At 44.4% G+C, this 10,851-nt stretch overlaps 1 protein-coding gene across 1 annotated transcript in view; it reads right to left on the reverse strand.

Annotated features, from left to right (window-relative positions):
* Wwc3 (WWC family member 3) overlaps positions 1 to 1,683 on the reverse strand; it is a 107,541-nt gene extending 105,858 nt beyond the window's left edge. The window contains exon 1 of the mRNA XM_075956678.1: positions 1,075 to 1,683. Within this exon, the coding sequence (XP_075812793.1) occupies positions 1,075 to 1,358 (284 nt within the window). The 5' untranslated portion in view covers positions 1,359 to 1,683. The remainder of the gene's footprint in view (positions 1 to 1,074) is intronic.
* Between the last annotated feature and the right edge of the window lie 9,168 nt (positions 1,684 to 10,851).

The raw sequence follows: 10,851 nt of genomic DNA on the forward strand, positions 1-10,851 counted from the left end.
TCTCTCCAAAAGTAGTTGATCCAATGGAACGAGGAGATACATGACATTAAGTAAAATCTGGCAGTGCTTTTAGAAGAATCTGTTTTTTACTTGATCAGATTTATTTACATGAACGGGACAACTTTGTGCCCTGTGCATATCTTGCACAAAAAGGAAACTTAAATTCAACTCTTGTTTTTCACTTATTCCAAAAGCATATGGGACTAATCATATCCCATTCTGGCCACAATACACAGGGCTATTTCAAACAGAATTTTAAATCACTTGATTTTAAAGGCAGTACAGCACCAAAAAGTTTAGGAACAGCTTCTCCTGACTCCAGAAGGGTTGGGAATACTTTTTTTTTAATGCCCGTCTGGCACCAGGCTTTGGATGAAAACCAGACTGAGCCCTCCAGGCAGGGAACTCACTCCCTCATTCTCAAAACTGGCGCACACGTTTGTGTGTTCCAAGGTGACAGCGCATCTCGCATCTGCCAAGAGCTGGGTATCCCTGTTCCGCCAAAGCCGGGGTGGTGGGCCGCCCAAGGCCCAGGGTATGGATGGGCGAGGCCACACCGCAGAAAAAGGAAAAGAGGGCCATCCGTCAGACTCCAGAGAGGAAATTCCAGGGGCCCAGCTCCCAGGCCCTGGCCAGAGGGTAATGTGAGGCAATCGATTCAGTGTCCACCCCTCGACAAGGGGCCAGAAGGCGATATGAGCTTCGCGTTCTGGAGACTCCAGAGCGGTTACCTCCATCCTGGGCCAGAGTACTGAGAGAAGGGATGTGCAGCTGGAGAAGAAGCTCAAATCCCATCTCAACACCAGGAGCCTCCCGTACTCCATCCTGACTCTGGGCCCAAAGGTTGGAATTGTTACAACCATAGACAGGACTAAGGGGGTACAGACAAGGTCCAGTCTTGGGAATGGAGGCACTCCGATGATCCCCATCTCAGCACCTATCCTGATCTGGGGGCCCAGGGACAGAGGCATCCAGAGCGTTCCTGTCTATTCCCCGCTGGGCTGTACGTCTGGCCAGAACATCCTCTAAAGTGTCACCCTCGCCCACTTCCACAGCCCCCGTTGGCCCACTTACCGGTCGCGGGGATCAATCCATGACGTCTGGCGCGTGTTATGGTCGATGTAGAAGACGCGGCCATCGTAGTCGCGCGCCTCCTCCCAGCCGGCGGGCAGCGGCAGCTCGGCGCTCTCACGGGCCCGCGGCTGCGGCGGTACCGAGGGCACCGAGGGTGCGGGGACCGCGACGGGGGGCGCTGGTGGTGGCGGCTCCCGTTGGGGCTGAGCAGGAGGCGGTGGCTCTCGCTGGGCCTCCCGCGACTGTCCCCGCCGTCGCCGCCGGCCGCCGCTCAACCAAGGCATGACGGCTCGGGCCCCGCCGCCGCCCGGCCGCCCCGCGCGCGCCGCCTCCTCCGCCAGCACTAAGGCCGGGCGACCGGGGCGCGGGGGCGGCTGCGGGGAGCCGCCCGCCGCACCCGGCGCATCCTCCACCGGGCGCCCGCGCACCGGCACCCGACAGGCTTCGTGAGCCGCTAGCTGCGCTGTCCTCTCCTCTGCGATGGCCCAGGTCGCTGCCACGCGCGAAGTCACAGTCCCAAAACCGGGGCCGCGGCCACCGATAGCAGCGGCTCCTCCACTCCACAGGCCGGTCCGGCCATCTTCGCTCCACAGAGCCGGGTCGGGAGGGCGGGGTGTTCCCACGCCACGCCCCGTCCAGGCTAGCCCCGCCCCTACTTGATGCTCTTCTTTCACTCTCCCTCCCAGGCTCCTCCTCTGCCCCGGGCCTAGGCTTCCCCCTCCCCCGCCCCTTGCTCCGCCTCTCCCTTCTCTCCCTCTCCCTCGCAGCTCCTCCTCCATTTCCCTCTCGAGCTCCACCTCCCCTCTCAGCAACTCTGCCCGCCCTGCGTCCCCTCGGGCGGCTCCTCCTCTGCCTGCCTTCTTCGGTTCCACGCGCTCCTCCTTCTTCTCCTCCCTCTTCACACCACCTCCCCCGGCCTCGGGAATCCGCACCCGGGCCTGGACGGGCGCCGCCACGTCAATCCGCCCCCAGGCCACCTCTGAGAGACAGGAGGGCCTGGAGGACCGTGCTGCACCCGATCGCAGCCTGCACAGGACTGACTCCTGGAGAGGGCAGTCACCGCACTTCACCCGCCCTCAGACCCTAGACGCCTGGGGTCCTCCCCTCTGCGCACCTGGGGGTGGAGGCTGAGCCTTTGGTCTGTTGACTACTCAAACTCTAGACACAGACACAAAGTACGCAAAGCCGCAGGAGCCAGCGGAGGAACACCCACAGCCTCCTAGGTTGAAGCAGAGGACACAACTGTAAGAGGACATCTAGGGTGGTGGCAAGCTTGTGGCTCAGCAAGGAGATATTCAGGAGATCTACCTAGGGTCCATATACTGGATTCCAGAACCCTCTTTTTGCCCTTTACCCAACTCTGTGATCCCACAGTTTGAGGGGAAACCCTAGAAAGCTAGTGCTGGCTAGGAAGTCAGGTCACTTCGAAACCTAACTGGTATTTCTGATCTACTTATATTTCACAGCGGAGAAATAGAGACCCCCAAAGTGAAATCTGGGACTTTCTCGAAATTCCCCAACTATAGATCCAAGGCCATAATGCACTAGTCCCATAGAGCATAGAACATGTTACGTTTTTTAGGCTCAGTACTGTAAAAGCGTTTATACTAAGTCTTAACCATCTGTTGAAATCCTGCTCTTGAGGAAAACGTGCTCCCCATGTCCACCAATTCACAAAAGTTCACAGTAGTTTTCATTCCTTGGGTGCTGTCGTTTTTTTATTACCTTCTGATTTTCTTGTAAAATGGTACTGTTTTATAAAAGGAAGAATTGTGTCTAAAAAGATTGTGAAGATACAAAGACTGACAAGAAAGGTGTACAAGAAAGATCTGTCTTTCCCGTCTGCCCCCCTAAAAAAAACCACAAAATTTCTCTGCTCCCCAAGTATTTATGCATCTCTACCAGAAAAAGCTGTTGGAAATTTCACTTAGTTGTATCATTTTAGTGGCCCCTGAATGCTTATTGGGTGTCCAAGGGGAGAAGGATCATAAAAGCAAATGCAGGCTTCCCACCACACCCACTAGCCCCAATTCGTGGATTTGACCAAGCAAGCAGAGAAAAGATTGTTTATTTCCCTTTGTCACTTTTGTGCACTGTGTAGTCAGTCTCACTGTGCTTACGTTTGTACTGAGAGTATACAGAATTCTTTTCCTGCAATTATCCCTAAAAAAATGAAACAAAACAACTATCTACATAGCATTTGACGTTGTAACCTAGAAGTGAGGAACATGTAGCTTGTAAACAAATATTACTAAATTTTATGTAAGAGACTGAGATCCAAGGATTTAAGTTGTGGCGAGGTAATCTCTGGAGACATGGAGACATCTTTGTGATGTCTTATATGTTACAGAATGCCCTTTATGTTGGGTGTCCTGACATTTTTACTTCTGGTTGCTACTATTCATCACCAGCGAGCTACCGCTGCTTTCTTTTCCTCTCTCTTCCTACCCATTCTGCAGGCAGCTTATCATCCAACATACTTGTTTGTTCTGACAAGCTTTATTCTCATCCTCCCAGGCACGCTGTCATTTCAGAATCCAACAAATCTGGATCCAAATGAATATGGGAGTGAAATCATCCTGGAAAAAAGTAGAAAGGGCAGAGATGGCCAGGTAAAGGAAGAAATGAACATATAAAGAGTAATGTGAGGGATTAGGCTGCATCCACTCAGGAACTCAAACAGGCCAGTACTGATTTGCTTTCCCCATTGTGAGAGACTCTCTGGCTGCCCTACTGACCACACACATGGGCAGATGCTGCACTGGGCGTTGGTGGTAGGGTGAGGGAGATGATGCACTCACTGTAGAGTCTAGGTAGGGTCTGTGTTCCAACCTCACCTCTTGGGGTGGAAACGAAGAAATAGAAAATTATAATACAATGGTGATTTGTCTACTAACAAAGACTAGGTTTAAGCCTCAACCTGAAGTCTCAGGGGAGCTTTTGTGGGACTGGAAGGGGAAAGATATTAGATGGGGAAACTGAGGCATGGCCCTTTGGATTACTAAGCTTTGAATTCTTGACATTTGGTCCATAAACTGCTGTCATCAAATACTTTCTGATTGTTTAGCACATGCTACAAAGCACAAGGCGTACTTCAGAACACCGTACGGACGCAGGCTCCTCCTGAGCAGAGCTTCTTAAACCTTTTCTACTTCTGATCCCTATTCACATGAGAAATTTTCATAGAACCCAGAGTGTAAATATCTAAAATAGGCAAACAAATCAAACATTTACTGCTAATAAGCCATAAGACAATACTTTGACAGACATACAATTTTAAAAATTTATGAAAGATGAAGGTGGGTTGCTTTGTTTACTTTACAAAACAATTAATCCTTGGCTAAATATTTGATTCTGTAGGATATAGAGCACTGTGAATGTTTTTAGAGTTGGTCATTTCTTTGATTTTATAATTGTGAATGTTAGAAGATTGCAAAGTGTTAGAAGTCTATTATAGTCATTTTAGAAATTGTTGAAACATCTCTCCTAATCCCAAGACAAAATTTACTCAGTGATCTTTTTTTTAAAATTTAAAAAATGTTGAGTTGGGGGAGTCATGCCTTTAATCCCAGCACTCTGGAGGCAGAGGCAGGAGGATCTCTGGTTTTGAGTCCAACTTGGTCTACAGATCAAATTCCTGTACATCTGGGGCTACACAGAGAAACCTTGTCTTGAAACAACAACAAAAATGTTTTTTAGAACTTTATAAATGAGTATATTGTTTTTATAACATTTCACATCCTTTCCCCTCCAACTTTTCCCTTCCTCTCCACTCAGTCTCAGATTCCTGACCTCTTCCATCTTAATTATTATTGTTACACACACACACACACACACACACACACACACACCTTAGTTCATTTAGTGTTGCTTATATGAAAAGTTATTAGGACTAACTGCTTGAGATTTTATAATCTCTCATGAATCTTGTCTCTGGGAAAAACGGATCTGTCTCTTAGAAGCCTGTAGCTCTTCATCCAGATGAAATTCCCCCTAACCCCGTTGGTATGTCAACTGCTGTCATTATGCAGGCCTTGTTTAGGCAACCATATCATTGAGATTTCACAGGTACAGCATACCTGTCATATCTAGAAGACATTATCTCAAATGTCCTGGTCTTCTGACTTTTTACAATATTTCTTCCTCCCCTCCCATAGTGTTCTCTGAGCTTTAGGGGCAGAGGTTGTCTTGAAAATTTACCAAATGGGGCTGGGCACCCATGCTCACTTATGATCTGCATTTGACCAGTGTGGATCTCTGTAGTGGTCTCTGCCGCAAAAGAAGCTTCTTTGATGATGAGTGAGAGCACACTTGTGTGTGAGTATAAAGAACATTGTTTAGAATACAGTTAGAAGCTATATTGCTTTAGGAAAATGTAATAATAGTTTCTCCAATAGGGTATATGACCTCTCCAGTCATGGGCAATTGGTTAGGTTCATATTATCAGACATGCGTTCCTGGTATTGAGAGGGCCTTAAGTCTAATTAGACAACTAGTTGGTTATTCCCAAGACGTAAGTGTCACTATTTCACTGTTGAGGTTGTCTTCTTCAGGCTTATTCTTGTTGTGGTTCAAAGGCTTGCATGTACACCTAGGTAGGACTATGGGCTATTTTCTCTCTTAGCAGCTTCCACAGAAGCTTCCAGTGAGAACTACTTCTCATGGAGACTTTCAGGTCAGATCCAGCTTGATCCTTCTAAGTCCTGTGCTTGAAGTGTGCCTTATCCTCAGTAATAGGGCTTTACCTTCAAGTTCTGGGAGGCAACCAAGGGCAATGGGCACAGCCTATTTTGTTCTGGGGAGACTCTTGGACCCTTTTGACCAACAACTTCATGTAAATTTCCTTTGCCCAGCACACTGGGGTACTTATTAGATGACCAATGGCTCCTGGGGAGAGCATTATCACCCCATGTGGTATAATATCACACTATACATATACATTAATACATATGTTGTATGTGTTTTAAATAATCATATAAAATAATGTTTCATTATGGCTTTTCAAACATCCTTAGTGTTCTTTATCTTGCCTTCCTCCATCTCCCTCTGTATTACCTTCCTCCCATCTTCCAGTTAAATTCCTCTTCCATTTTTCCCTTTCCCCATTTAAAACACCTTTGTTTTACTATCTCCCTCTTTATGTCTCCTTCTTTAGTTCCTCCATGGTATCAATTCATCAACACTAGTAGCGGTTTTTGAAACCCAAACATTGCAGAACAATAAAACCAAGGAGATACCAACTGTATGCTTTCATGTTGAAGAGTGATAGTAAGAAAATATTAAGATTTTGTTTTCCATTACTAAACCATGATGTTTCTATAAAAACATGAAAAAATGTGTGTGCGATAAAAACATTGCAAGTCATAGCATGCAATAAAAGTGTTTCTGACAGTGTCTGTTGGTGTTACATGGTATGACAGCAATACAAAGAGTACATGCTGTATGTTGAGAACCAAGGCTGCTATGAAGTCACATGATGTAACCAGGACAATTGCTGGTAAAACACACACACACACACACACACACACACACACACACACACACACTTCAGATTTATTATGTATTTGATTTTGTTGTTTTGAGACAGGGAGTCATATACTCCAAGCTGGCCAGGATCTTACTTTGTAGATGGGGTTGGCTTTCAACTCTTGCTCCTCTTACTTAATCCGCTCACATGCTAGGACTATAGGCATGTACCCACCACATCCAGATGGTATCTGTTCAACACATTCAGAAACCTTTTACACTTGCCAATTTTTTTTCATGACCCCATATATATTTAAGAAACTGAGTTTTAGAAGCAATTTGAGAGGTTTTATGCCTCCTTCCTTGGGAACTGATTATGGAGGATAGCAGACAATCCATCCTGCCTTGGTAGAACCAACTCCAGTACCATACACACTCACAAGATGCCCAGGGTCTTAGGCTAGATTTCTGTAAAACCACAGGATTGCCGTGACCTCCTTCACCCTATTTTGCTTACCATGACTGTATAAATCTTTGATCTGTCACTCACATGAGAATCCATCTTGGCCACTGCTTCAAAGGAGCCTGATACAGGATAGTCTCAGAATGTTTTCACTTGTCTAAACATTAAGTTAATATGCACATATGTCATTGTCCTCATAACAGTATCTATACTTTATCATTTTCATCTATACCTTAATAGAGAAAGGAGAGTGATGTGGCATGCCGAGGAAGACTAACTGGAAACTCTCATAAAGTTTCATTCACAAACCCATTTACTACCATCTATAGAACACTGCCTTAAATAAGTGGAGCTGAACTCTTGTGCTTGTCTTTCTGAAAGGAGCTTAGTCATAGAGGAAGAAGCTTGCACTGGGATGACCAAGATTCCCCTATTGCTTGATTAGTCCTTTTGTTTCACAACATTTGTGCTAGACATCTGCTGATTGTCCCTAAAATCTTATGAATGGACTTAGAAAGGAAAAGAGCTGTTAAGGGGGTACAGAAACTCTCTTCATTTTGCAGCTTTGCTACAAAATTAGGGAGGTGTAGAGAAAATAAGGCCTGCCTTTCTTGAAATCAATTGGGACTTTCCATGCTGAACTAAAAACCACATGCACACAAACATACACAATACTGCCATGTAAAGGAGTCTTTAGTCTTAACTGAATGCACAATTACGCATTCTTTATTTCCTCCACATTAAAACCAACAGTCATGCCAGCAACAAAAGTATGAGCATTGTAGAGATCCATCCTCCCACCAAGATTTCACATGGAAAAACAGCCCAGAAAAATCCATTCTGGCTCTGGGTAAAGGACATGCAAATACTTTTGTTCTCCTACCCAAAAGCCCTCTGGGAAGTTCCCTTTCTGAAGTTGCTGAAATTCAGTGGTTTATAATTTGCAGAAAATGTTATCTTGAAAATGGTTGTTACAGAGTAAATCAAACATGGACAGAACTGGGAAATGTTTCTTTTACTCAGTTAGATTCTGCCTTCTTTCTTAATACTTTTCTCCAAAGAATACACTTTATTTTTAAAGAAAAGGTACAAAATTGGATCGATGCATATGCAATACTTGAGGTGATGCTAGAAGCGAAACATCCATGAAGGCTGCAATCATCACGTCTAAAATAAGAAAAAGAAATAGAATACCGCTAGAGAAGTGTTTTCTACCTTTTATAAACAAGGCAGTGTTCTAGGAAGTTAGAAGTCAGGTAATTCTACACATAGTGCTAGCAGAACAAGGGAAATAGTACTGGATTGATACTGCTGAAGAAATGGTTTATTGTTTAACATTCTTTAAGTGCTAGATTTAAATAATTAATTATAAGTGCTTCTCATATATTTAAATGATGCAAACCCTCCAGCCTACTCTGAGCAGTATATTAGAAGTTATTCTTGTTCATTCTTATCTTAATTTCTGGGGTGAGAAGGAAGAGAAAAAACATAGATTCCCGAGGAACCCTCTCCCCAGACTCAAGAATTGGAAAACAGTTCCTTTTTGCTTATTCTGTGGCTTTCCATAAAGACAGACATGCTTCACAAACTTCTAACTTGTTGTCTGAGAAGTCCTGGTTTAGATTTGGTGGTGGGGGAGCACTCTCCTCAAGTGAGATTTCATCAGACAGCAGAGGTGTGTAGCTGGGTTACTAAAATACAGATTAGGAAAAAAACCAAACACTTAGACCAATTTTTCTCCAAAAGTTAAGAAAACTTTTGGCTCAATGTGATGACACCCACCTGTAAAGCCAGCATATAGGAAACTGAGGCAAGAAAATTGAGAACTGTGAAACCAACCTGAGCATCAGCGATGTAGCAGTGGGGAGAAAATGAGCCAACTTCATTCCTCTTCAGCTCTCCCCTTCCAATACTGTATCTTTTATTTCTTTTCCTTTTCAGCCCATGGGTTCTGGCTAACAAAATGCTAGCAGGCTGATTTAAAATTTATTTCAGGCAAACCATAATTTTAGAAAGTTGAAGCTGCCCTGAGCCTGCCGTGTACAAGAAGCTTCCTCCTAGAAGGATTCCTTTCTGTTTAGGATTACTGAACGTGTCCCCTGAGTATCTGGAAAAACTGCAGACCTCTGCATTCTGAGACAAGCAGCACAGCTCCAAGGTTTCTGCCTGCAGAAACAAGAAAGGGAATTTCTCCACACAGAAAGAAGCAAACATTTTGCTTTTTCGATACATAACAGTAGCGTTACAAATTAGTTTCTTTTAAAATATGGATGGAATAATCTATGGATCTGTGGGATTCTGAAGCAATAGACCTTCAAGATGGTAATTATATGGCAGCAACACACAAAGGAGAAGGGGGACTGGGTCCCCTAAGGTGATGTCTGAAGACAGGTTTACTGGTCACAGCCATGACAGAGGAACTATTGGCACATAGTGAAGTCCAGGGACACTGCTACATATTTCACAGGGCTCACAGAAGCAGCCACAGTGATCATCAATGATCTCGGTCTGCAAAGGTTGAGAGACTTACAAATGCATGCCATTCTTGATAACATTTATACTACAATATTGACTCAAAGAGCCATCTGGGTAGTGTTTTCCTCACTTCACCCCGTAATCAATAAGGGTTTGTTTACCATTTAAGAGGTGCCAGGCCCTACAGCAGTCATTAAGTGAAGTGTAATCACAAGCCACTTTCACACTTGCTCAGCTTGATGAGCAGGTTTAAGAGCTTGGATCTGTTTGTGACTCAGCTTTACGTTATGTCGCTGTGAAATTCAGCCTGGCTTCCCAGGCAGGAAGTAGAAATGGATAAAAAGTCAGCTGCCGGCCAACCAGACTACAAGCAAAGCTTGATTTTTGCTTTTCCCCAAGTGTATCTCCCTGGCCTGATATCCCTCCCAACCCGAGATCTGCTATATAATTTGTGGCTTGCAGTTTGCAATGTAAAATGAAAACACATTTAACCCTTTGTTCAGAAAATCTGAAGGAAAAATCATGATAGAAATAGTAGAACATTATAATAAGCACGTGTCAAGTAAAGTCCTCCACACCTGTATCCCCCCAGCATTCAGGAAGATGGGAGGACCATGAATTCAGGTCTTGTCCAGGCTACAAAGCAATATCCCATTTCAAAAAAAAAATCATATGAGTACTTTTCAAAACACAGGATTCTGGATTACCATACAGGTCATGAGATTTGATTTCTGTATCCTTTCAAAATTACAAAGAGACAACAATTTTCAGTAATAGTGGAGGAAATTCTTTGAAGAAACCAGCCCTATTGCAGCAAATAAAATCCCTTTCCCCTCAAACCTCCTCTACCAACCCACTATCCTCCCCAGTGGCAGAAAGCACTCCCATGGGCTTGATTCCCTGGGTTCCCTAGAGTTAGAACTGCCTCCCTTTTCTTAAGAAAAGATGTATTGACTGTGGGTATGGGAGAGAGAAAAGACTGGGTAATCGGGGAGTAGTGTAAATGTAATAAAAATATATTATATACATGTATGAAAATTTCATTAATATAATTAAAACCAATTATATATAATTAATATATGCTAGAGAAAAAGATGTGTTTAGGTCCCATTCACTGGTTCCTGAGGGTGTGGCTTTATTTGGAAATCAGATCTTTGAGATATAATCAATTAAGATCAGGGCATAATACCATAGGTTGGGCCAGTCCTCCTCACCCCAATATGACTGGTAACTTTATAGGAAGAAGAGAAGGGGTAGACACCCAGGAATTAATTGGAAATGGAAGTAGAAATTAGGACAATGCAGCCACGGGAAAAAAGGACACCAAAATTTTTTGGTAAACACGCAGAAGTTAAGAGAAAGATCTGGAACAT

Source organism: Microtus pennsylvanicus, chromosome X (genome assembly GCF_037038515.1).
Source record: "Microtus pennsylvanicus isolate mMicPen1 chromosome X, mMicPen1.hap1, whole genome shotgun sequence".
NCBI classification, from domain to species: domain Eukaryota; kingdom Metazoa; phylum Chordata; class Mammalia; order Rodentia; family Cricetidae; genus Microtus; species Microtus pennsylvanicus.